The following is a 25512-nucleotide window of genomic DNA, read 5'->3' as shown; positions in this document are numbered from 1 at the left end:
AAGAGTCAGTGTCCATTTCTTAGCACTGTGTAATATAATTAGATTTTTAATTTCTTAATCAATAGTATTTCTTATTGAAATTTTTTATAGATTATGCAAACCTTGTATGAATTTAGTAACCATTTTTAAATGGATATAAGAATCTATTCACAGTTTACTATACAAATTGAAGCGTTTTTAGATACATTGAATGTTTATATTAAGCAAAGCATATGGGGACCCACTTATGAGTAACACTAAGTGTTAAAAAAAATGACAAATTTATGGATGAAAAAAATATTGTTTCTAATAAACTAATCTATACATATTAAAAATTTAATTTTTCATCACTAATTCATTTTTTTCGTGTTATATATGTCGTGGGCACTAGACAATCACAACACAGAAATTTGTATACTTATTTGGAATAAAATTTTAATACAAAATTAAATCAACATCTGTAATTAGTAAAATGGGATGAGAATATAATATATTATGTGAAAAAAAAGATTTTAATTAAAAAAAATTGGAAATAATTATTTAAAAAGAAAAAAAAAAGATTTACTGAAATGGAAGTGGCTACAAGCAGAATATGAGGCCAATGATTAATCCCAACATTTTTCCGTGTATAGGGGAACTTAACTCATTATGTTCTTCGACATATCATTTTCATACAAATACAGACATGACCGCAATTGTTGTAGAACTGGTTGCTGTGTTCTTTTATTTTATTTTCTTTGACGTTAACCATCTTCTTTATTACAACTTCACTTCATATACACCTACCATTGCCACCACAATTCCTTCGTTTATCATCTCTTTTTACCTAATTAACTAATTTATTTTAATTATTCAGACAATTCAATTTTTGCATTCTCTTTTTAACACTTTTACAATTTAATCATCTTTGAAATAATATGGAACTAACAATGTTTAGTCGTCAAAAGAAAACTGTGTTTTATTTTATTGGTAAATTTTAAAAAATAAAATAGTTTACTTGGTAATTTACATAAATAGAATATTTAACATTTTTTTTACATATTTAAGATAAGTAGTCGGGAGTCTTGAAGATTTTTTTGTATAAAATTTTAGAAAGATAAAGTCGTTATAATTTATGACAACTATTTTTGTAAATTAAATCATTAGAAATAATGAAGATTTTTAATTTGAATTAAAATAGTTAAGAATGATGACGATTTTTGATTTGTACTGAATCAAAATCGTCATGACTCATAACGACTTAAATTGTAATGAATTTTCTTTCGAACAATTAAAACTATCATAAGTCATGATAATTTTAGTTTAAATTTGAAGTCTTCATGAATTATGACGATTTTACATTTTCAAAATTTTATGAAAAGAATCGTTAAGATTCATGATAACTTATCTTAAATCTATTTCAATTATTATTTTTTAAAATTAAGAGGAAAACTATCCTATTTTTTAAACTTATCTCTTTTATTTCTTAATATGTGCCGATTTGTCATTTTTTACTGATTTCTTACTAATTAAAAGTAAAAAAGAATATAACTTTTAATTTATAGTGAACTAAAATTGTCAAGACTCAACAATTTTAGTTGTAATGAATTTTTTTTCCAACATACAACTTTAGTTCAAATTAGAAATCGTTATGAATAATGACAGATTTCACTTTTTCAGAATTTTATAAAGAATGTCAATACTCATTGTAATTTATTCAGTAAAAAAAGTCAATTATTAGTTTTTAAAAATTATTAGGTAATTTATTTCTTACTTGTTCATTAATTAAAAGTAACAATAAGCATAATTTATGTCTCTGTGTCACTGTAATCCCAAAAGTTTCGACATTTTTTTTTATTCGGAAAGCTTCCAGATGTAACACTCGTGCTCAATAACATGAACTCCAAATAAAGTGACTAAAGCAAATTCAATTTTGTTTGGAGTTTTTTGTTTGTTGTTATTGAATGATAAACGGAGGTCGTCATACAGAAGAACTGATCAAAACTACTATAACGAATCTGCACATTTTAAGAAATTAGTTTTTCGTTTTTAACCTTAAAATATCTAACACAAACAAATAATTTCTTTTGCGATGATTCTGTATGTATTAATCATACATTATATTTATAAGAAAAAAACACTATTTAAAACAAATGTGTTAAACAATTTTATGTCATCATTCAATGTTCATTTTTATAATAACAATACTGAACTTTCCATCCAGAAAATTTGTGATTTTTTTTTCATTTACAAACACAACATAAAGATTTAATCTTAAATTAATCCAACTTTAACACAAAGATACGTGTATAATTTCCGGTTTATTGTGGAATAGTTTACAAATTTAGTCAGAAACATCCACCAAACAAATAACACCAAAAATAGAGTATAACTGAACTGCAAATGCAAAAATTGATATAAGGTGAACATAAGAAAAGAAAAACAAACACACGCGTAGGTTAAACTTGGTTCAAATCTACGTCCATAAAAGAATTTATTATAATAGATATTATAACTTAAGGTTTCTCTAAGATAACTCAAATGTTATACAACTTTATATCTCAATGCAATTATTGAATTATCTAAACTATGTTAATCGTCTAGGAATCTCTTAGGATAAGATTATGATATACTTAATGTTCACTGAATTGAATAGAAGTATAAAAGTATATTATACAGAATCAATAAACTCATTAAAAAAACTGTCTTATTTGTTTGATGTATGAGATGAAAAAAGAAAAAAGATGATTGAATATTGTGGTAAGTTATTTTGATGTTTTGTAGTGTGTGAATAAAAGTTACTGTATTTAACATTGAATTAATTGTATTTCACGTGCAAAGCAGTGAGCCTTTTTGGGGGGCTTTATAAGGCAAAAACTGGTTGCAAAGAGGACCCAACACAAGACTAGCTAGTGGTGTTTTCCTTTCATCGTCTTCCTCTTGAAGGTATTGAGGTTGTTTGTTATGTGTTTGCCAGAGGGAGAGAGAGAGAGAGAGAGAGCCATGGCACTGGAAGCAGTGGTGTTTTCACAATCACAAGACCCATTTGGTGGTTACGGATCAGTGAAGGACTTCTACAACTGCACTTTCTTGGCTGCTACTTCACCTAACTGGGGGGACTATGAACACATCAACATCAACATCCACAAAGAAGAAGAACAAGGTTCCATCTCTACTTTTCTCGATAATAGTAACAACCAACCAGACAATTACCCTTATGGAGGAGATTGGACCAGCTCCTCATCCTCTATCTTACCCCACTTGAATGATCTTCAAGAAGCCACAGACCCCAGTAACGCCACTCACAGCTTGGATACCTTAACCACTCGTCCCAAGAGGCGCAGAGCCAAAAGCAGAAAGAACAAGGAAGAAATTGAGAACCAAAGAATGACTCACATTGCTGTCGAGCGCAATAGAAGAAAGCAGATGAATGAGTATCTTTCTGTTCTTCGCTCTCTCATGCCGGACTCTTATATCCAAAGGGTACTTCTCTCCTCTTCCTTTTTTTGTTCTTACCTATTTGTTTCTTTACTTGGTTCCTTCGAAAATAAAAATTTTGTTTGTTTTGTTTTGTTTGTTTGTTTGGTCTGGTTGGCCATTGAAGGGTGATCAAGCTTCTATAATTGGAGGTGCTATTAACTTTGTCAAGGAGCTTGAACAGAGGCTGCATTTTCTTGGTGCTCAGAAAGAAGGAGAGCGGAAATCTGATGCTGGTGGTGCAACGAACATGCCCTTTTCTGAGTTCTTCGCCTTTCCGCAGTATTCAACAAGTGGTGGTGGTGGTGGCTCTGATAATTCTGCAACCGTAGGTGAAGACGTGGGTGAAGTTAAGTCTGGCATTGCTGACATAGAAGTGACAATGGTGGAAAGCCATGCAAATCTCAAAATAAGATCCAAGAAGCGCCCCAAGCAACTCTTGAAGCTGGTCTCTGGTTTGCATACTATGCGCCTCACAATCTTGCACCTAAATGTTACCACCACCGGTGAAATTGTACTCTACTCTCTAAGTGTTAAGGTTTGTCTTTATTGGTGCCTTAAACTTGAGATATTTTTAGTTAATTGTTTTCTTCTGGAAAGTGAAAATGTGCTGAGTTTTTTGTTTTGTTTTTTTGCAGGTAGAAGATGATTGCAAGTTGGGATCCGTTGATGATATTGCTGAAGCTGTGTACCAGACGCTGGATAGGATTCAGCAAGAGGCAGTGTTGAATTAAGATGAGACGATGAGCACCAAATTTGGCTTGCTCCACTTGGTTTTTAACCTTACTTCATGGTGGATCATTATCTCTTGCTATTTTTCTCTTTCAAGATGTACCTAATTATTGCAACTTCTATTCACTTCACCCTTTTTTAATCTACTGATGGTGCCCTGATGTGGACTCCTTGGAGGAAGTTTTTTGGTTTATTCCTTCTTGTGTATGTCTTTGTAGCTCACGAACTTACTTTTGATCTCTCTCTTTCTCTTTCTTCTCTTTTTCTCTGAGGTAGGGGTGGAGGAGGCTCTGTGGTATATTGTTCTTGAGACATATTCTAGTGCTTGGTCAATTTTGCCCACTTTGCTTTGAAATTGGTGGGTCTTGTCTACCTCAACTATAAGCCAAAGCCTAATTGTCAAGCTGAAATTGGGAGCATCTCAAAATAAAATTGAATGAAAATGAGAGCCAAAGATTTTTGGCAATTGTCACATATAATCAATACTCCATTTTTCTTTCTTTTATTTGGCTGTCATAATTCAATAAATCTGTTCTAAATTACTCATCAATTCCCTGTAAATGTCATCAGAGGCTTAAACTCCATCACTTTAAACTGATTCTATGTTTATCATCAGAACTAACATGCACTTGAATTGAAGCTTATTTTTTGTGTAAAAATGGATTAAAGGGAGATAGTAACGAGAGTTTGCATTATTTTCTGTTCCGAATTTGTAGCAAAAGGTTGTAACTGTCGAAGGAGACCCACCTACACCGTAGTCTGTACCAAGTAAGTACTAAGTAGAGTTGCATTGCAGGGGAAGGCTGCGGAGCACAGCTTGAAAAGGGCTTACCTTTCTCTGTGCATTGTGTTGCACGCAGAACAATAAATAAAGGGTCCATCTTTTATGATCATTATCATCATCAAGATGGGAATACTGAATCCATGATGCATGTGTCTGAGTACGTGTATGTATTCTATCACGGATTCTTAGTTCCCATTCTGTGTATAATTATATGATAACTTAGAAAAAAATGCAAATGATTAGCACATTGAAGGGAAAATAATGGCCCCATGAGGCTGTACTATGTTCAATGCCGAATCCCTAGGTGAAATAAAAGATAAAAAAATGAAGGTTGGTTTGGGGTGTGGTGGTGGGATCTCCAAGAGCAGAATGACAAGAATAAAGTTACAGATGTAAAATTAACTATAGTGCCAAAAAACCAAAGTCCTTTTTTGCGGTTAACTTGTTGAATGATTTGAGAGCAAATAGCGTAAATTGTCTGGGTGAAAAAGTTTTTCTCCCTTCATCGATGCACTTTTTGTATGCATTGGAGGTTTGAGTTATCATCGTGATTGATTGCTGGGGTAGTGAACTGTGTGACTTTTTAAGCAGAGGCCATTCAACAACCGTGATCTCTATCTCATATTTTCTCAAATTTAAAACCTTGTTCTGTTCCCTATTTGAGTGAAAATATTTTCATTTGGGTCAAATCCAAAACAGTAATGACATAGATTCATGGAATACTTTCCAACTCTGTAAAAGGATTTCCACAATTACTTCAACTATCTTACGAGTAAGCGTTTTGAATGTGTGTTACTTTTGAACTATCAGTGCCACCAACCACCAAAGGTAGCCAAAAGTTGCCATCTTGCTGAGAAAGTTACAGAAAAGTGAATTCTGCAACTCCTAATTTCTTGTACAAAGAAAAGTCCTCAACAAGTATAAATCCTTCTCTGTTAGTCCACTAGCTTTTGCACCCTCTCCACGCCACACCACAGGTAATTATTGTTGCAAAGAAAACACATTAAAGCACTAGAAATACATACATATATATATATATATATATATATATATATATATATATATATATATATATATATATATATATATATATATATATATATATATATATATATATATATATATATATATATAAAAGTTAATAAAACTATAGGTAAACATTCTCTAAAATAACGAGTATTTTTCAATTTAGTTTTTAAGTTGATATATTTGATTAACATTAAGGACTAATTTAAAAAATTTTCAATATGTAAAAATGATTATGCTGCATTATTTTTAATACTTGAAAATTATTAATATTTTTTTACTTTATCCTCTATTTTGTAAGAAAGAAATAAAGAGGAAATATAAAGATGAGTCCCAATTTTGTGTTAGATTGATGAAATATATTTCTCTATTTTTCATTTTTCTTAAATAAAAATTTCATTTCTATTCAACTGTATATTTTATTTTATTTTATTTTTATTTTTATTAACTCCATTCTTTTCATGTTTGTTTATTTTTATCAAATGGGCCACTAAATACTATTTAGAGAGAATAAAAAAGTAAGGAGGAAACATACCATTTATTAATTATTTTATATAATTTCGTAGTACAACCTCCATTTCCTTTTATTTAAGGTGACTTATAAGTATAACACAAACTTAATTAATAATTTCATTAAGACTAAATTTATTTTTAATTTCGTATCAATAACTTTTTTAACTTATAGTACATGCGATATGCAAATATGTTAAATACTTCACAAATATACTCCAATGATCTTATTTAACCCAACTAATATTTATTTGTAAATATAATACTTGTAATTATTTTTTAAAAAACACAAAAACGTCCATGGTGAAGATACTAATTAATACTATATTAAAGTTTCAAACAGACAAATGAATAGATACAATTTTTTTTTCTTTTAAAAATGGAAAACCAAAGAAAGAGGTGAAGCATTCATTAAATAAGTTAAAATTAGCATGTGAGATAATAAAACTTAACATTTAATTGATTTAATTTACCAAACAAAATCATTAATGATTAAATATATTAGCATAGTAATTTAGAGTACATGACAACACATTGAATTTAACCTTTCACATTGAAAATAACTATCATATTTTTACATTGACTTTTAGCTTCATGTCCTTCATTTGCTATTCAATGAAGGATCTTAAGCTACCTTTATTGTATTAAACTATTAATCTAATAATTTATCTAGCTACTAGATATAGGCCTAGTTTTAAAAACAAAGTCATCATCATTATGGTGATGGAATTTTCCAAGTTGTTATTATTTTTGGGTAAATTAGAGGGAATGTGTTAAATATACATTTAAAAAGATATAAAAATAAGTGTGTTTTGTTTCAAATCATAACTATTATATAGAAATCTTGCTTGAAGAAAAACAAAAGTACAATTTGGAAACATGTGAATTTTGAGGTCCAAAGTACTAAAAGATCTCCAAATAGATTGAGGAACAATGACTCTAACTATTTAATTCAATGAATGATGATGTGATCAAATAGGATTGTGGAGGATTTTGGATAGGACAATAATACTTTGACAACATTTTTTTGACAATATTTTAACATCATCTACGTGTCATTCTGTGATTGGTTCATGTTGATGTTTATGATTATTATTATTGATTGTGAAGTAATTTTGGACCAATCACAGAATGACAAGTAGATGATGTTAAAATATTGTCAAAAAAATGTTGTCAAAGTATTATTATCCTTTTGGATATTATTTCTTTTTTTCTTCTTCTTGTGTTATTGTAGTTTTTTTCTTTTGCCATTTATAATTAAGCTCGTTTATTGATTTGTCCATAAATTACAACGGCTATTAATTTTGATTTCATAGTGTTACAAATCAGACATATTGATCTTCTTATACATTTTGACTTGATTATTTAGTGACAACAATAAAAAAAAAGTACAACTACTATGGCATATATGAAATTGATCATCAATTTCAAATAAGTCCGACAAATATTCCAAATATAAAAGCATAGGTTGTCATGATGTAAATTATGAATATAAGTAATGAAGCATCTAGACTACCATATAATATTTAGATTCTTTACGTATATTTAATTTATAAATAAATAGATAACTTCTTATGTTTTTATATACTAATATATATGTTTAATGAAAAAAAAATTACAGTTTAAAGTAATCATGAATTCAAATTAGGCGCATGTATTTTTTTTAAAATATTATATTTAATATTTAAAAAAGCTGTGAAAAAGATTGAATACAATTCGTATAGGAAAGTACGACTTCATTATTGACAAATAAAAAATAGTAAGTGTGAAATTGTGTTTAAAAAACAATGAGTTTGGTTATTTGTTAATAAAAAAAAAGTTATGTTTTGAAATACGACGTTTTTGTATTAAAAATATTTTTCGAAACACAACATTTTTTTTAAAGTTGCTCCTTAATATAATTACGAAAGTAAATTATACCATTTCAATTATTTTCCATTTAATCAGCCGCTAGAATTTATAATTTATAGATAAAATCAGGGTTATTGAACTGATTGAACTGTTCGTCTATGGTTAAATTATGAGAACAATCGTACTTCGTTAATTTATTTGTTTGTAATTTCTTATACAAAATTTAAAATTTAAAATGATTTTATCATTAATTGCTAGTTGTTGTGACTTTCTACGAATATGCTATGTCACATGTCATCTCAATAATCATTGAACTAAAATGATTAAATATGTCAAAATAGTACTTTTTATTTTCAAATGTTAAGTTCTCCCAAGATTAGAAGCATTATTTTGAAGGACGAAGATTAAATTTTAATATATTTATAATAATTAAAAGTGTGCTGTATAAGAGTAGAAAACTTGTTGATTCTATCAACTACATTTTTTAAATATTAGTTAACTCGACTTGAAACTGTTTATAAGATATCTGATACCAAATGTTTGGTAGTCGATAAAATTCATATGATAATTACTAAATACTTTATAAATTTATAAATAATGAGCTATTTATTGGATACCAAGAGTGTATATCATAAGGAATAAGTTTAATGTCGCATAAGACACACCAATAGTCGAATATTGGGTGTTATATTTTTCAAACTAAAGTTTACCTCTTATCATCTTATAAGCATGTTTTTTACTGGAATCGAGTGTTGCTTGTTGCCGGTATGTACCTTGCTCGTCGAAGACATTTACACGATAGACAACTTAGCTAAAAAGTTATTGCAAGCCATTATAAGTAAACTGGGTCTATGAGTCAATTGACCCATTTTTGAGGTCTATTCGGGTTAGATTCTAACAAATCACTTATATAAATATTATTTTAATTACGATTCATTTTTTGTATTAATCCAAATTTGATTAGAATTTCTAATCCAATACACTAATTTGAACGTGAAAGAATCTTATGCAGATACTATATTATTCAATAAAAGACAACAATGCTTGAAAGACGAGTACTAAATAATAGTAATAATAAGTGAATATGTAAATGAATAAGATAAATATATTTACTTTTACCTTTTTTAATTATTTTATTTTTAATACAAAATTTTACTATTTTGTTATATTATTTTGGGTATGAGATCAAAGTTAACCGTCTAAGTTGTGGTGAGTCATTCAAAAACTGCATGTTGTTCTAAAGTTCAAGTGTTGGGTCAAATCGATCGTTCAAATCATTTTAAAAATATATGTAAAAGATACTTTCATGGCAAAAGTCAGTTTCACGTTGGCAATTAAGAATTAATAGTGTAATAAATACAAAATCACTTTTCTCCTTACCTTAATCCTCTACTTATAAGTTTTAGGATGAACTTTTAATTAACGGACTTATTCATAACCTAATTACATATAATTATAGTTTATCTTTAAATTGATAAGTATTGAAGTTAATATGTTAACTTATAATCAATCGATTTACTTGATGATATCCGTTGATAACCATACAATAGTTGTAATAATACATATAATTAGAATCTCCTATGGTATAACACATATATAACTATATGTTATCATGAGATATAAAAATATTTTCTATTAAGTATATATCAATTATTGGCATCTAACATACGATTTTAATGTTTTGAATATAAATATTTTGTTAGTTTTTGTTGAAGGTACTTGTTGTATTTAAGAAAATTCCAAAGACCTTTGTTTAGGCCTTGTTGGGGAGTGTGGGATTCATAGATTCCTATACCCTCTCACACTCTCTCTTCTGATTTCAACTTTTGTTTGTTAACAAAAGGAAGAGGTTGAAAACAAGAGTTTTGGTAGGATTGCAGTTCCAAGAAATAAGCACATAAAAAGAGAATAATTGAGAATAAAATTTTGAATTGGTGCACTTGAATTTAGTAAAGAACTAGTGTGCAAACTAGATAAGATTTCTTCATTTCTTTTGTTTGATGAAAAAGTATAAACAAAGCAAAGAAGGCATAATAGTGAGTAAAATAACGATGACAATGAGTCCAAGAAAGGAAAACAGAAAAGAAAATGGTATAGAAAGAAGACAGTAATAATTGGATGAAAATAAGCAGAGTGATAGAGAATATACCCTAATGTTGCTCTGCACCAGACATTGTTCAATGGCTTTTTCAAATTCTACAACCATTCTCAAAACCAGGAAATCAGCTCATCTTTCAGAATTCTATGTGTGATACTAATGCTTCAAATAACTGAATAATTAGACCTTTTATTAATACACATCAAATTCAAATTTCTTGGTGTCATTTCTACAAGAAAATATTCTTGGATGATTTTGATCACCATTTGTTTATAGTCCTAATTAACTCTTTTATTAATAACTTAATGTTAAAATTTAAGTTTTAAATACATCTCATTCAAAAATTGATTGACACCATGAGTATCTTGATAATATATCTTCTATTACTTTTTCACTTAAAGAGTTTTGATTAGTCTTTTTAGGTTTAATTAAGTTTTTGAGTCTCCTGAATTTAGATATTTTTAATTAACTTTTTATTGAATTTTGTTTATTTATTGACTTTTTAATATTTTATATTTTTTTAATTAAAATTTTCTTTTTATTTTTCTATTAAACGAATACGTGGTCGTCATCTCATATTTTACTTACTTATCTCAAAGTGTTAATAAATGAAATGGTGTAATTAATATAAAAATAATATTATTGTTAATATAAAAAAACTACTTACTTTTGTTACTTTCAGTAATAACATATGATAAGAAAAATGATTTTATAAATAACGAAGACCGTTGACCTCTCATTACTATTCACTATGATAAGAAAAATGATTTCATAAATAACGAAGACCGTTGACCTCTCATTACTATTCACTATGATAAGTTCCGGTCTTTCATGTCAGATTAACCATGTCTCAATTTAGGCTTAATCGGAAAAAAAAAGGTTTAAATGCTTACTTCGTTCTCATGTTAAGAGGTGAATTTCGGTTTAGTATCCGATTTTTAAAATGCTTCTATTTTATTTTAAAGTAGTATAAATTGTATCAATTAACTCTCTTCCGTTAAATTGACATAAACAGAGTTAACTCTCTGCATTTTTTCTTCTCTCTCTTCTGCATTTCCTGCAATGTTCTAGTTTTTTCTGTTCTTCTTCCTCACTTTTCCTACTCTTCTTCTCTTATGCTCCTCTGACATGCAATTAATATTTTGAAGTATTTTCTTCTGCTCCTCTGCTCCAAAATTGCAAACCAATAACAACGAAGATGATTGCAGAAAATATATGCTTTAGTGTACCTGCTCCTCTCATGTTAGATTTTCCAGGGGAGGGTTGTTCTCTCGCTTAGATTGCGGTGATGGAGGTGGCAGTGAATGGAGGTGGCGGTGATGGAGGAGCGTAAGATTGGCGGGGGAGAAGATTGATCTGGCGGAGGTGGCGACGGAGAAAGGGTAAGTGGAAAAGGACACAATTGTGATGTGTCCAGCACTAGGCATAGGCCACCCCAAGCTCATCCAAACGCACCATTTGAACATCACCATCATCCTCCCCACGGGCCTCCTCGACCACCCCACCATCGAAGCCTATATTCGCCGCATCACTGTCGCCCATCCCTCCATCTCCTTCCTCCGCCTACCCCACATCCCACTCTTCGCCTCAACCTCCGTAAGCCTCGCTGCCAGAGCCTTCGGCTTCATCAAAGCAAATGCTTCCAGCGTGGCCACCTCCCTCTCCCAAATACCCCAAACCTCCGCCGTCAAAGCCTTCTTTATCGACCTCTTCTGCACTTCCGCCATGGAATCAACTTCTTCCATGGGAATCCCAGTCTACTACTTCTTCACTTATGGTCCGTTGTTCTCGTGCTCTTCTCGTACTTTCCGAAACACCACGAAGAGAGGAGCGAGTCGTTTAAGGATATGGTCGGGGTGGAACTGCGCGTGCTGGGCAATGTGCCTCTGAAGGCGGTGAACATGCCGGAACCCCTGTTAGATGGCTGCTATGGCTGGAGGAACAATCGAGCAGAAGCGTGGTGTATCTGTGTTTCGGAAGCAGAGGATGATGGTAATGAATCAGGAAGCAGCAAAGCCAGGGGATCAATTCGACTTGGCTTCAGTATAGCCATATGGGTTCCTTGAGAATACCAAGGATCGAGGCATGGTGGTCAAGGCCTGGGCACTGCAAGTGGAGGTGCTGAGTCGTGAATTGGTGGGGGGTTTGTGAGTCACTATGGGTGGAACTCGGTGTTGGAAGGGGTGGTGGCGGGGTGCCGATGGTTGCATGGCTACTGTACGCAGAGCAACACGTGAACAAGGAGGTGATGGTGGGAGAGATGAAGGTGGCTGTTGGTGTGAATCAGAGGGTGGGAGATGGGTTTGTGAGTGTAGAGGAAGTAGAAAAGAGAATGAGGGAAATGATGGAGACAGAGTAGATTAGAGAGAGAAGCTTCAAGCTCAAACAAAAGGTGGGAAGGCCAATGGGACCAATGAGATTATAACTGGAAACAGTTTCTCAGAGGTTGCATTTCAGACGATCAAAGCAGAAGGAGCAGCAAAAACAACAACATGGGTTCTTGTTCTTTAGAAAATGGCATTTAATTGAATTAGGATGATGAAGTCTTCTTGGCCCGCGAATCCTTGAAACTGGGAAACGAAATTGCCTCGACGCGTTTAGAGAGCTAGCTCTCTGTGTTGTGCGATTCTGAAATGAAAGAGAAAAAAAAATTGAATTTGGAGAATCGGTAACAATTGTAACTGGCAAATGCAAAACATTCATGAGTCATGAACGTGCATTCTTCCTTAGCATTAATTTAGGTAGTTAGTTTCATTGTATGTCAAAGGAGCAGAAGAGCAGGAAAAGTGAGGAAGAAGAACAGAAAAAGCTGGAACATGACAGGAAATGCAGAAGAGAGAAAAGAAAAAATGCAGATTCGTCAGCTGGGAGTTAACTTTGTTTATGTCAATTTAACGGAAGGAATCTAATTGATACAATTTATACTACTTTGGATAAAATAGAATCATTTTTAAAACTGGATACTAAACATAAATTCATCTCTTAACATAAGAACGATGTAAGCATTTAAGCAAAAAAAGAAGAAGCTCATGCAAGTTATTGATTTTAGCCTAATTTTGGAAGATTGAATTAATCATGCTTGAAAATTGTTGAACTTAGACATTAATTTTTAGCACAAGTTAAATACAGACATATTATATTAAATGTAAGTGGCGAGCACATTAGTTTTTAATTTTATATTTGGTTTGAATACTTTTAAAATTTCTAATTGATTTGCAGTATATATATATATATATATATATATAATTTTTTAATAACTTTTTGACAATAGAATACATACTACTATTTTATTAGTTCGTGTATTTGAAACAGACTAATTACGAATTATAAGTAGAGGTAAAAAAATTTGTTAAAATAACATTGTCATATATATATATATATATAATATATTAACAATTATTTTTAACAATTTTTTATAATAAAACATCACAAACTACTTGTAAAAAAATTATTAAAATAATATTTTCTTATATATATATATATTATCTTAACAATTATTTTTAACCACCTTTTTTACAATAAAATATATATTACTATTTTATTGGTTTGTATATTTAAAAGACTCATTTATCTCATGAGTTATTGGTTGTTGTAGAAAAAGTTATTGAAAAAAATTGTTAAAATAAGATTTTCCTATGTATATATATCATACTCTTGAGTTTTATATTAAATTCTGCTGAGAGAAAGAGAGAGAAAGTGTTTGAATTTATTTAATAGGTGGTGATAGAACCTTTATCATTTTTTACATTTAATAATACTACCAGTAATTTTTTTGAAGGGGTAAGGGGGAAAAAACACAAGACGGCGCTCATAGTTTTTGTCGGAGAAACATTGGAACAAGGTTGGTTGTGTGTGAGAGGAGGATCGTGATTCCTAGGTAAAATTCATTTCATTACTTTCTAACTATCAAGTTCAATATCGGTAATCTCTAACCTTGGGTTGTGCCACTGCATATGTACCTTTAAAACCATTTTCGGTGCATCAATCCACTTTTTCCTTTATTGTTCCCTCTGGCTTTGCCTACACTTCATCTTTATTCTCCAAGTACGCAACCTGTTTGATAAATTAACTCAATGGGTTTTATTTCAGTTTAAGGGACTGCTTTTTAAGTTTTAAATATATATATTTTCTTTCCTCTTTCTTTTTGCCGTCTCTTGGAAAGATTACACTTTTATACCGTTTTCACTAAAGCTGGATAACTTTGTAACAGGGAGTAGAATGTCTTGCGCCACCTTCAATGTTGCATTTTCTTTGAATCTTCATGGATGCAATAAGAATGCAGTTTCTAAGTCACTTGGTTTCAGACACCACACAACTTTCCACAAGTTTTCTTCTCTCTTTTTCGAGACCTTGGATTTGAGCCCCACTAATCGTAGTTTTGTCCAGCATGCACCCTCACGCTCATTCCATAGTGTTTTCAAATGTGCTGCTCAGAATTCCCAACCATCGCCTTCAGTTGGCATTGACACAGAGAACAATTCTCGTAAGCACTGCCGTTATTCTATCTACACATTCCTGTCTTTGTATTGCGATATTATATATTTTCATTATGGTTTTTAGGGACTTTGTCCTTCCCTAATACCGTCATTGTTCAATGGTCACATTAACGTAACCTGTAGTTTTCTCTATGGTTCTGAAAATCATCGAAGAGACTCTGTATTATGAAGTAAATTTCAAAGTTGTCGAGGTTGGCCCTTTCTTGGTTAATACCGATTGAAATTCTCATTAACATCCAAGTATAGGTTATTCTAGCATACGTTTACCACATTTAAAGTCTTGAATTCACAATTGTTTTCTCCAGTGAGGTGTAAGCACTTGGTATATTAATGTAATAAAGGTTTCCGGTAATTGGTAAACTGCTGCCTGACAATAGGAACTAATGTCTTTATTGAACAGGTCAATGAGGGATAATTTTCCATTGTGACTTTTGTTTTTCACTTTTTGACATGATGGGATTTCCAATGATATTAATGCTGTGAACATAATATAATGTGTACAACCGCATGCATGTGGCTTATAGTTTCTTGACAATTGCAACTGATTTAATCTTTTGTTTCTGTTAAAGTTTCAGAGTCAAGAAGATTCAGTGTCTTATATATCAGTCTTTATTCACTTTATTATATTTACTGATATTTTTCTGCTTACTTTCAAATTTCCTTGTGCCTCCTTCAAAGAAAGAGTGACTGTTCTGGTTATTGGTGGAGGAGGACGTGAACACGCACTTTGCTATGCCTTGCAACGATCACCATCCTGTGATACAGTACTTTGTGCCCCAGGCAATGCTGGGATTGCTAGCTCAGGAAATGCTACTTGCATCTCAGACCTTGATATTTCTGATGGAGCATCAGTGATCTCATTTTGCCAGAAAAGGGGAGTGGGACTTGTTGTTGTGGGACCTGAGGCTCCACTTGTTGCAGGTCTTACGAATAAGTTAGTTAAAGCGGGAATCCCAACTTTTGGTCCATCTGCTGAGGCTGCTGCTTTGGAAGGTTCTAAGAATTTCATGAAGAATTTGTGTGACAAGTACGATATTCCAACAGCCAAGGTCATCTCTCTTATTTTGAATCTCATCAACCAGATAAATAATTATTCCTAGTTCTGCTGGAATGATATTTGTGCATGCTTCCGTGTATTGTATCTTATTAGGAGCTTCTTCGTATATTCTGTAACATACTAATTATAATTAGTAAGCAGATTAGTCAAAACTATATCGTGTTGGTTTCTGGATATGAATTTTTGATAACCTGTCAGGGTTTCCTTGATATTAAATATGAATGTTGCCCATTTGGCTCTTAATTGTTCTATTAATCAAGTCAGAATATATTAAGAAGTCGTTTTTATGATATTAGTGAAGTCATCATGTGCGTGCCTCCATTTTCCATTGACCCTATTTATGTCAATTTCACTCTGAAGAATTTTTTGTTAGTTTTTATTAATTGGGGTTTACTAGTGCAGTATAAAACATTTACCGATCCATCTGCTGCAAAGCAATATATTCAAGAACAAGGAGCCCCAATTGTTATAAAAGCAGATGGACTGGCTGCTGGGAAAGGAGTTACTGTTGCCATGGCATTGGAAGAGGCATATAAAGCTGTTGATTCAATGCTGGTGCAGGGTGATTTTGGTTCTGCAGGTTGTCGTGTCATTGTTGAAGAATTTCTAGAAGGAGAGGAAGCATCTTTTTTTGCATTGGTTGATGGAGAAAATGCAATTCCACTAGAATCTGCTCAGGATCATAAGCGAGTTGGTGATGGTGACACAGGGCCAAATACTGGTGGTATGGGTGCATATTCCCCAGCTCCTATATTAACCAAGGAACTTCAATCTATTGTAATGGATTCTATTATCATCCCAACAGTAAAAGGAATGTCGGCTGAAGGTTCCAAGTTTGTTGGGGTTTTGTATGCTGGGCTTATGATTGAGAAGAAGTCTGGCATGCCTAAGTTAATTGAGTATAATGTGCGATTTGGTGATCCAGAGTGCCAGGTCAGTTAAGTATAAGATGCTTACTAGAATGAATTTACTTTCTGATGTGAGTAGTTATACCTTGAAATACAATAGTCTTGAAATCAGAAGACATTACTGAAAATGAATGCTTGAGGAATTGAGCTCATGTCATGGTTAGATATATGCAGATTTTAATTCAAAAGACTTGCATTTTTTCTTTATAATCCTTCTATCGAAATTTTAGTTTGAAAAATGTGTCAAGGGATTGTGATGTCTAAATATCTTTCTATGATTGTCCGAGTTTTGGGAGGTCATTATATTTGCTTACAAATTGCAAATTGGAAATTTGGTGGCCTACCCTTTCAAAGCTTTTTTAGTCATCTTTCTAGTTCATTGATATCATAGATCTTATTTAACGCAAGCACATGCCCACACGCACAATCATCAGTTTATTTTCACAATACAAAGTGTACAACCTATGTTAACAACATATAATCACATTTGCACTGTTATATGTTAATAACATGGAAGCTATGCTAACGGATAGTGTGCATAATTTTTCCTTCTGAAATTTTGAACAGGTCTTAATGGTACGGTTGGAGTCTGATTTGGTACAAGTTCTGCTCGCAGCATGCAGAGGAGAGTTGAATGGGGTATCACTGAAGTGGTCTCCTGGGTCTGCCATGGTTGTGGTAATGGCAAGTAACGGATATCCTGGATCATACCAGAAGGGAACAGTGATTGAAAACCTTGAAGAAGCTGAGGCTGTTGCTCCAGGTATCAAGATATTTCATGCAGGAACCGCATTTGACTCTGAAGGAAGGTTTATTGCAACTGGGGGACGTGTTCTTGGGGTCACTGCCAAGGGTAATGATCTTGAAGAGGCATGTGATCGAGCTTATCGAGCTGTTGAGAATGTTAATTGGCCTGGAGGCTTCTACCGTCGGGATATTGGCTGGAGAGCCCTACCTCAGAAACAGCATGCTAGAAAAGAATAAATTACTGAGACTGAGAACATTAGACATTGGCCAACGCTCAATACTGGTAAATCGGTTTACAAGCATTATGTAAGAGGGGCTCTCTACAGTAGATGAATCTTGTAACTTTTACTTTTCAGGTGTAACAACATCATTAGCCATGGTGGGGAACCTCGTGAGAACATATTCCTCCGCCCCCATCTCTTAAACTTGGTTTCAATAAAAGAAGTTAACTTAAATACTAAAATGTATACTGAAATGGGTGAAAATAAATCCTTCTTCAAGACATTTTTAAGGTTCAAACATGAATGCTGAGCTAAAACTTGTTTAATATCATCCTTTCAGTTTATTTCCGTTGATTCTTTATTTGAGGGGTTCCTTAGTTCATATTTAAAAAAGTAGCGACTGATGTCGACGCCTGTCAATGTCCCTTGTCAATCTGTTCATATCCATGTGAACATATTCAAAGGATTAAAGACAAAGAAACTAACTTTATTCACGCTTGGAACATTTCAAAGTTTAACAGTAAAAAGCTAATTAAATACAATCTTGTGCAGTTGGTGTTATATAATCATATCATAATCACTACATACATAAAAAAATATTAGTAACAGGAAGTCGCATAACGCAATTCAAGAAATCATTGAGCACAAGGATCATCCATCCAACATAATGGAGCGAGGAAGGACTTAGATGTTTACATAAAATTTTATATTCAAACTTTATTCAAACTTCTTTGAGAACTTTATTACTTTTTTTTTCAAAAAATCATCACAACAAAAATCTTACATGATAATATATATGATACATCTCGTGATCACCCTGAGATCAGATTCTGCCATTTAATCTACGGCAATTTAGAGAGAAGATGTATCAAACATACAGTGCATACAAGGTTCGGTTGTGCACCACGTTATTGAAGGAAAAAAGTGAAGAGAAGCAGTTAAATTGTTTGTGTTTCAAAAAATCTCTGCTGCTTCGCCAGGAACAAAAGGCACAAAACCCCTTCCACCAAACACAGGTCTCATAAACTTGTCATCGAATTTCCTCCAAAAGTAGTGAACAGTTTTGCTTGGATGGCTTATTAGCATCCTTATCCTACTTTGCCTTTGAATTTGCATATTGTTGCTTTGGTTAATGGGACCATTATTTTCAAGCAATAGGAATCTCAAATCTTCTACGTTATCAGTGGAATCAAAACTGGTTGGTTTTGGATGCCTTGGTTGCACAGCCTCTATCAGTGGCTTAGTAATGGAGCCAAATACCTGTTTACAATTTTTGTTTGTTTGCAGTGAAAGCAACCACATTAGTACTTTATTTGATCTTGATGCATGTCATATTATTTATCTGACATAATTGCATATTTTACTACACAATTGTAATCATTTCCTGAATTTTATCATCAGCATCATATTCTATAATTGTTTATCATATATTAAATGTATAATAACTGGTTGGCGTGTTCCTAACAAAAATTATAACAAGTAAATAATGTCATTTTGCAAAAGTTAGAAACAAAATAATGTTGTTTAATAAAAACTGTATCAAAACAAAGTCATTTTGAACCTTTTTCTGGGGGGCCTCAGTCAGTACTTATATATTTAACTGATCAGAAAAATGTATAAAGACTGCAAATTATGATAGTAAAATACACTAAAAAATGAGTAATAAAATTCACAATAAAGTAATTGAGTGATATTAAATTAAGACTGTTTATATCTATATGAAACCCACCACAGTGCTGAACAAGACCACAATTATAGAAGAAGTGATCATTAAGGCAGAGTCTTGAGTTGATGATGTACTCTTGGCTTCTGCAAACTACATTTCAAAGCATCACGGATGATTTAGTCTCCTGGATTTAGTCAAACTTTTTTTTTTTTTTAATTTTGATCATTGCAAATATTATTTTCTTTTGAAATGATCTGCATAATTATTTAGCAATAACATAACTGCAACTAGATATGAAAGTTACTACTTTGAAATAGCATCAGCCATGTCTAGATGTACAGCATGTTATTATAAAAACTATTTTTAAAACTTATGAGAATAAAACTAAAATAATGAAAGACTGAAACCAAAATTTGCATTGACTAACATATAAACACATAAAACCTTATATCATGCACTTGCCTGGTTATAAGATAGGGCAATAGTCACTGCACCTCTCATCAGGCCAGCCCACCATATGATAAACTGGCATTTTGAATAGTTTAGCAAAAATTCAGTTTGGTCAACTGAAAAGTCAATGTTGTCGAATTATAAGTCCACAATTATCACCTGTGAACGAAATTCAATTCTGGTATTCTCTCTTGTATTGATACGATTTTTAATGTATGCAATAGGGAACACAAAAGCTGCTCTTCCAATCAACACTAATGCAAACAAAGTAGAACTCACAGCAACTGAAATTCCTGCACTGCTCCAACATGGTAATGTATTAAGAAAATGACAATGATTAAAGTAGAATTTATGTTTTCCTTGATGAAAATATATGGTTGCATCAGTGGTGCTGAAGATCCTGGCTAAAGTGCAACATGGAGAATTTTCTGGTTACCTGCCTTTACTGCTTTTCCATTTGTCAATGTCTAGAGCATCCATGCCAACACATATAAATATAAAAGTTTCTGCAATGAATGAGAGGGTTGCAAAGGCGTGCCTGAAATAGTGAAAGTATTTTTCAAATTAGGATTCTAAATTGTTTCACTTGTTTAGTTAAAATTTATTTATTTTGCCTGCTTCCATGGTCATCTTTGTTTGAAAAAGAAGCATCAAAACAGAGTTTAGATACCTCAATAACACTCAAGGAAGAGAGGAGAAAAATAATATTTCAGTAGAATGATATGGTTTTCATAAATCTCATAACTACGTGATTGTCATTGCATTTCTCAGGGTTGACGAACATTAATGATTATTAATCTTTTCCTTTTAAAAAGAGTTAAGAGATCATGTCCTTACTTGGTTGTTGTCCTTGAGCTTAATGTAACATTGTGCCAAGTGTAGTGTGACATAACAATGCCACAGAAGAAAATAGTCAATATCCCACTGAGGCTCAAAAGCTGCAGAAGCCACACATATATGTACATATACATCTTGAATTTCTAAAGTGAAATAACTGCATTTATGATACACTACTAATGAATATTTTTTTCCATTCTGCAGAAAATTTGTAACACTCATGTACAAAAAACCTCTGTTGATAGTAATTGTTCATAATGTCATTTTCTTCAGCCACTTTCCTAAGGAATATTGCCCGGTTGGAACTTGGAAAAACTATGTTAAGTATTTGAGTAACACATATTGTTCTTGATACTGTATTTATCGCTGGTAAGTGGTACCAAATTAACGAGGATTTGATGAAAACTGCATATACTTTTGGTATGGCCCTCATTTTCAATTCAATATTGATGCAAAAGTTTTCAAATTACTCAGTATGTATAAATGTTCGATCTTTTTTTGTTATAATCTTTTTCATAACTTTTGGGCACATGGATTTAATTTTATTATGCACGGATCAAATTAAAGTAAGTACCATATATAAGAATTGAGGATATATTTTAACCTACAGATTGAAGTGAAAGTAAACAAAACAAAATATGCATTTTGTAGATGGTGGTTTTGTACCTCAGCGATCATATATGACAAATATGCCAACAACATCATAAGTGCAAGTTCACGATCAGTAGAATGCCTGCAAATGAAAGGCACTATATAAGACAGATTGCACAAAGCCATCGGTCAAACATAGTACAAGTTATATTTGTTAATCTATTATACCATTCTATAGTTTCATTAAGTTTTAAAACAGATTAACATAATTCAAAACTTTAGTAATTGGGTTATTCTAAAAGTTTGTAATTGGGTTCTAATTGTAAATTACAAACTTTTAAGCCAAAGGAAGCTATTTGAAAGATTAGTAAACTAGAGGGAAGGAAACCACACCTTCCCAGGTAGAGTTTTTTCAAAATATAAGCACTTAAAAGGCCAACCTGAAAAAGTCATCATCTACAGCAAGTCAGAATAAATTGCTTCAACACTCTCAACAACTAGTAATTTAAAATTGCACGAAAGTTGAATGCCATTTTTTTTAAGTATTGTTGGTGTTACTCTCCTATCAGAATAACTATGTATTACTGAGGTGAAACTTCAATTTTGTTTGAAAAACAGTTCACCTAAGTAATTGTATATCTAATTTTGTTTGCTCACAAATGGGGTAGTTGAATCAAGTCCATGTAATGCTTTCATGGAGCAAATATTTCTTCAGACTGTTTATTGTTAATACAGATAATGAGAGAGGTGATTACAGAAAAAGAAAATATAACTATAGGAAGCACTAATATGCTGCCTTATATTAACATACAGAATTTCTCACTATGGCATAATTTTGCCTCCCGGAAAGTCTGCTCTAAAGAGTCTTTTAAAGTTAAACTTACTGCTATGCCAAGGGCAGTACTAGTGCAGAAGAGGTAAAGGAAGGTCCCCAACAATTTCAAGGCTGTCATAGAATTGGAGCTGCTGAAGTCAAGGGATTGGACCGAATTGAAAAGCACAATAGACGTGGCATCATTTACTACTCCCTCCCCAAATACAATGCTGTAAAGCAAGGGTGTTTCATCTTGATTGAGAACCTTCAACACAAGAATGGAAAAAGGAAGGCATTTAAATGATGATATATGAAGATTTTAATTTCGAATGAAAAACCAGGGTATGTATGATTTCTAATGTAGTTATAGTGAAAGACGCTAAATTTAATGTTTACTTGTGATTAAATAGCAGTAAAAACCTTCTACAGAATAAACTATTTTCTTTTATATAGATTGTATCTCCACCAATGTTAGAGTGTACCTGCAATGTACAAACTGAGTCCGTTGCTGACAGTATGGCACCGATGGCTTCATATGCACGGCACACGAACAGTCATCAGAATAGAAGGACAAGTGCTGATTAGATTAAGGGATAGTGAGTGAGATTGTTCTAAACCAAAAACTATTTCTCACCTAGGTAATCTTTTATGCCAAGGTTAGATATTCCAATCCATTGAATGAGCATAAGGGCACCTAGAGAAGTTGCAGAAGAAATTATAGAGTCTTTAATATGTTCTTTTCACATAGATTGTGTAATTGACAATGAAAGCAATGCAACTGTTTTTCATTGGTATTCAACATAAGGAGGCTAAGTGCGTCTGAAATTAAACGATTTGAAACTGAATGGTTACCAGATAAAGGAGATCTTACCGACAGATATAAGACAGAACGAAATAACTGTTCCAATGACTCCAAAGAGCAGTATAATGGTGAAATTCTTGAAGAACTGTTTCTTCTTGACTTGGAAACTAACATGCCATTTGAAATGATACAAAAAATCAAATAAGTAATGAGTAAAATAACTGATATGGAAATAGTAGATAGATAGAGAAAAGTGACAATTGTTGGTTTAACAACAACAAAAAGAAAACAAGAAGAAAAAGAGATGACAGAAACATTAGATCAAACACATTTTGAGATCAGAACCTTATTCGTAGAGTGGTCAACATCTATATATAGATTTTGAGTGTACCTGAAGATTTTTACAATGGTTGAGACGCTGAACGCATTATATCATCATATAAAAAAGAGTAGAGGATCTAGCTAGAAGGCTACTAGACATGTCTATCATACGCACAAGATCCTCTAGTGTTCTTCAGACGCATCCAATTACCAAACACTCTCATGTTCATAGATGACTTAAAGACTACTAGACCACCATTCCGTCATAACACTATTACTAAATCGTCTAAGTAGACAATCCAGTAGAAAATCTCCTGTGCTTGTTATAAGACGATCATGATTTTAGAATCAATCATCACAATAACTTTTAAGCATACTTACCCGGCATTGAAAATGATAGGGGGAAGCAAGTAGAGAAAGAACAAGTCTTCACTGAATATTAAAATCTTGGCACTTTTAAAGTTAGTCACGAACAACACCACCGTCCCAGCACACAACCCCTGCAAGTTTTTTAAGCAAGCCAAGCAAAATGTACCATATAGTATATTAATATAGAAACTCTAGAAGCACAATATTGCATGTACGTACGTGGAGAGTAGAAGAATGAGTTGAGTTGTAGTGTTGTATACCAGAAGGAGGGCAATGATGGATTCATTAGCCCACCGATTCTCTTCCAGAAGATGGCCAATGATGACACAAGTGCCTAGGAGGGTGAAGAATACACAGAGAGCCACAATGGTGCTTGTGCTGAGATAGGAAGTTGAAAGAAGAAGCGGTGGCAGTAACAAAGCCATTGCGAGCATTCAGGTTAAGTACTTAATAAGTTTGTTGTCTTTTCTGACAGTGGTGATGATTACTGAGATGAGTTATATATAAATTTGGTCCGCGTGGTTTGGTTCTATACACCGACAAATATCAAACTAGTTTGAGAGTTTTGTCACAACGTGGAGGGTAGCACATATTAGATAACGTTGAGAAGTGACAACAAACTGCAAGTCCTAATTTTCTCTTTTTTTAATTATTTCTGTACATTGAAAGAAACCTAACATTCAGGCACTAGACTGACTTGCTGTTTGCATTTCCTTTTATCATTTCAAGTATATAGTATCACACATATTATTTGGTAAGGTAGTCCTTTTCCCTAATTATGCCATGTGAGGCAAAATGGAGGTCATAAGTTAGCATGTATTCCGTGCAGATTGTTCTTTTGAGTCCATTATCAGAACAGAACCAATAAAAGCAATTTTGATAACCTTTTTTCATCTGCACAATGAGTCCTGTGATTGATTTTGGATAGAATTCATTGAACCTCTAGGACTCAAATTATGTTTTTTAACACCTCGAAAGGAAGTTTGGTTCTCAAACACGCTATTTTAGACATTTTTCTTACAGAAAAAAAAAAGAAGTCATTCGAGTGAAATGAAATTTGCTGGTAAAGATATCATGCCCAAACACAAATCAATATTTTTTGTTTAAATCAATCCAAAATCTAAAATAATTGCCCTCAGTGCTACTATGCATCTTATAATATTTTATTTCTTTTATAATGATCACCTTGAGATTAGAACGAATGATCTTATGCATACTATCCAAATATACAATTTAGGTAGTTGTGTATCATTAAGCACTTGTCTGCATCATAGTTGTCTCGAGTTGCATTTGTGCTTTCTAAATCTTGGTATCATGCTAAATGGAATAAAATCGTCTGTCTCACAAGTTTATCCCGTTTCCTGTACCTTCCAATCATACTTTCAGACGTCATTATTGAATCCAAGTTACTTTCAATGATTTTAAAGGAACAATAATACAACCTTTCACATTTTCGATTTTGTCCCTGGTTCTCCTTGTAACACCAACCCAATTCCAATTCATCTATTCCAAACCTCAGTAACTAGAATAATGGGTCTTTCCCATCATATTAGATAAAAAGTTCAGTAATCAGTACAAACAATTGCTTTGAAACATTAAAAAAGAATGTTAATTTAATGTCCAATGATTAACTTCTTTTCAGCTTTGACGGGCAGCTGAAAGCGCTCAAGATGTTAAGGTTTATGCAGTCATGCAGTCATGCAGACGACAAACAGAGAACTGCTTCAAATCAGAAAGAGATAAAAAAGAAAAACATTATTATGGAATAGAAGCTAGAAAGATTTGTTTGACAAGTCA

At 32.4% G+C, this 25512-nt stretch overlaps 3 protein-coding genes and 1 pseudogene across 6 annotated transcripts; 3 read left to right on the top strand and 1 right to left on the bottom strand.

Annotated features, from left to right (window-relative positions):
• Nucleotides 1–2846: 2846 nt before the first annotated feature.
• LOC108344736 (transcription factor bHLH94) lies at nt 2847–4360 on the top strand. Its single transcript, XM_017583213.2, has 3 exons — nt 2847–3441; nt 3563–3973; nt 4074–4360. Exons 1-3 carry the CDS (start codon nt 2923–2925, stop codon nt 4167–4169), a joined length of 1026 nt encoding a protein of 341 aa, XP_017438702.1. The 5' UTR covers nt 2847–2922; the 3' UTR covers nt 4170–4360.
• A 7364-nt stretch (nt 4361–11724) lies between these two features.
• LOC108344154 (UDP-glycosyltransferase 88F5-like) lies at nt 11725–12502 on the top strand (annotated as a pseudogene).
• A 1657-nt stretch (nt 12503–14159) lies between these two features.
• Nucleotides 14160–18107, top strand: LOC108343721 (phosphoribosylamine--glycine ligase). 2 transcript variants are annotated; one of them, XM_017582064.2, is made up of 5 exons: nt 14160–14313; nt 14647–14919; nt 15611–15981; nt 16392–16922; nt 17465–18107. In XM_017582064.2, exons 2-5 carry the CDS (start codon nt 14655–14657, stop codon nt 17879–17881), a joined length of 1584 nt encoding a protein of 527 aa, XP_017437553.2. In that variant the 5' UTR covers nt 14160–14313; nt 14647–14654; the 3' UTR covers nt 17882–18107. The 2 variants fall into 2 exon arrangements, with proteins under 2 accessions (XP_017437553.2, XP_052731527.1); XM_052875567.1 differs by lacking the exon at nt 14160–14313 and adding an exon at nt 14329–14480.
• A 285-nt stretch (nt 18108–18392) lies between these two features.
• LOC108343837 (sodium/hydrogen exchanger 1) lies at nt 18393–25366 on the bottom strand. Of its 3 annotated transcripts, none has more exons than XM_017582242.2 (14): nt 23976–25366; nt 23728–23846; nt 23095–23192; nt 22858–22917; nt 22706–22752; nt 22294–22488; nt 21803–21849; nt 21485–21551; nt 20819–20919; nt 20418–20519; nt 20141–20279; nt 19994–20056; nt 19595–19681; nt 18393–19125 (listed from the first exon to the last, which is right to left on the bottom strand). In XM_017582242.2, exons 1-14 carry the CDS (start codon nt 24147–24149, stop codon nt 18820–18822), a joined length of 1605 nt encoding a protein of 534 aa, XP_017437731.1. In that variant the 5' UTR covers nt 24150–25366; the 3' UTR covers nt 18393–18819. The 3 variants fall into 3 exon arrangements, with proteins under 3 accessions (XP_017437731.1, XP_052731526.1, XP_052731525.1); XM_052875566.1 differs by lacking the exon at nt 23976–25366 and adding an exon at nt 23371–23416 and having other exon boundaries at nt 18394–19125; nt 23728–23847; XM_052875565.1 differs by lacking the exon at nt 23976–25366 and having other exon boundaries at nt 18394–19125; nt 23371–23838.
• Nucleotides 25367–25512: the final 146 nt, after the last annotated feature.

This window comes from Vigna angularis, chromosome 3 (assembly GCF_016808095.1).
Source record: "Vigna angularis cultivar LongXiaoDou No.4 chromosome 3, ASM1680809v1, whole genome shotgun sequence".
Lineage (NCBI taxonomy): Eukaryota > Viridiplantae > Streptophyta > Magnoliopsida > Fabales > Fabaceae > Vigna > Vigna angularis.
This window is presented reverse-complemented; position numbering and strand designations above follow the sequence as displayed.

Bases quoted from the DNA above. Each gene is read 5' to 3' on its own strand.
- LOC108344736 (XM_017583213.2), top strand. From the start codon at position 2,923: ATGTGTTTGCCAGAGGGAGAGAGAGAGAGAGAGAGAGCCATGGCACTG. The intron at 3,442-3,562 runs GTACTTCTCTCC...TGGCCATTGAAG, and splicing joins CGGACTCTTATATCCAAAGG to GGTGATCAAGCTTCTATAAT. The intron at 3,974-4,073 runs GTTTGTCTTTAT...GTTTTTTTGCAG, and splicing joins TCTACTCTCTAAGTGTTAAG to GTAGAAGATGATTGCAAGTT.
- LOC108343721 (XM_017582064.2), top strand. From the start codon at position 14,655: ATGTCTTGCGCCACCTTCAATGTTGCATTTTCTTTGAATCTTCATGGA. The intron at 14,920-15,610 runs GTAAGCACTGCC...CCTCCTTCAAAG, and splicing joins TGACACAGAGAACAATTCTC to AAAGAGTGACTGTTCTGGTT. The intron at 16,923-17,464 runs GTCAGTTAAGTA...AATTTTGAACAG, and splicing joins TTGGTGATCCAGAGTGCCAG to GTCTTAATGGTACGGTTGGA.
- LOC108343837 (XM_017582242.2), bottom strand. From the start codon at position 24,149: ATGCTCGCAATGGCTTTGTTACTGCCACCGCTTCTTCTTTCAACTTCC. The intron at 20,057-20,140 runs GTGATAATTGTG...TCAAAATGCCAG, and splicing joins GAATTGAATTTCGTTCACAG to TTTATCATATGGTGGGCTGG. The intron at 19,682-19,993 runs GCAAGTGCATGA...TTTGAAATGTAG, and splicing joins TTGCCCTATCTTATAACCAG to TTTGCAGAAGCCAAGAGTAC.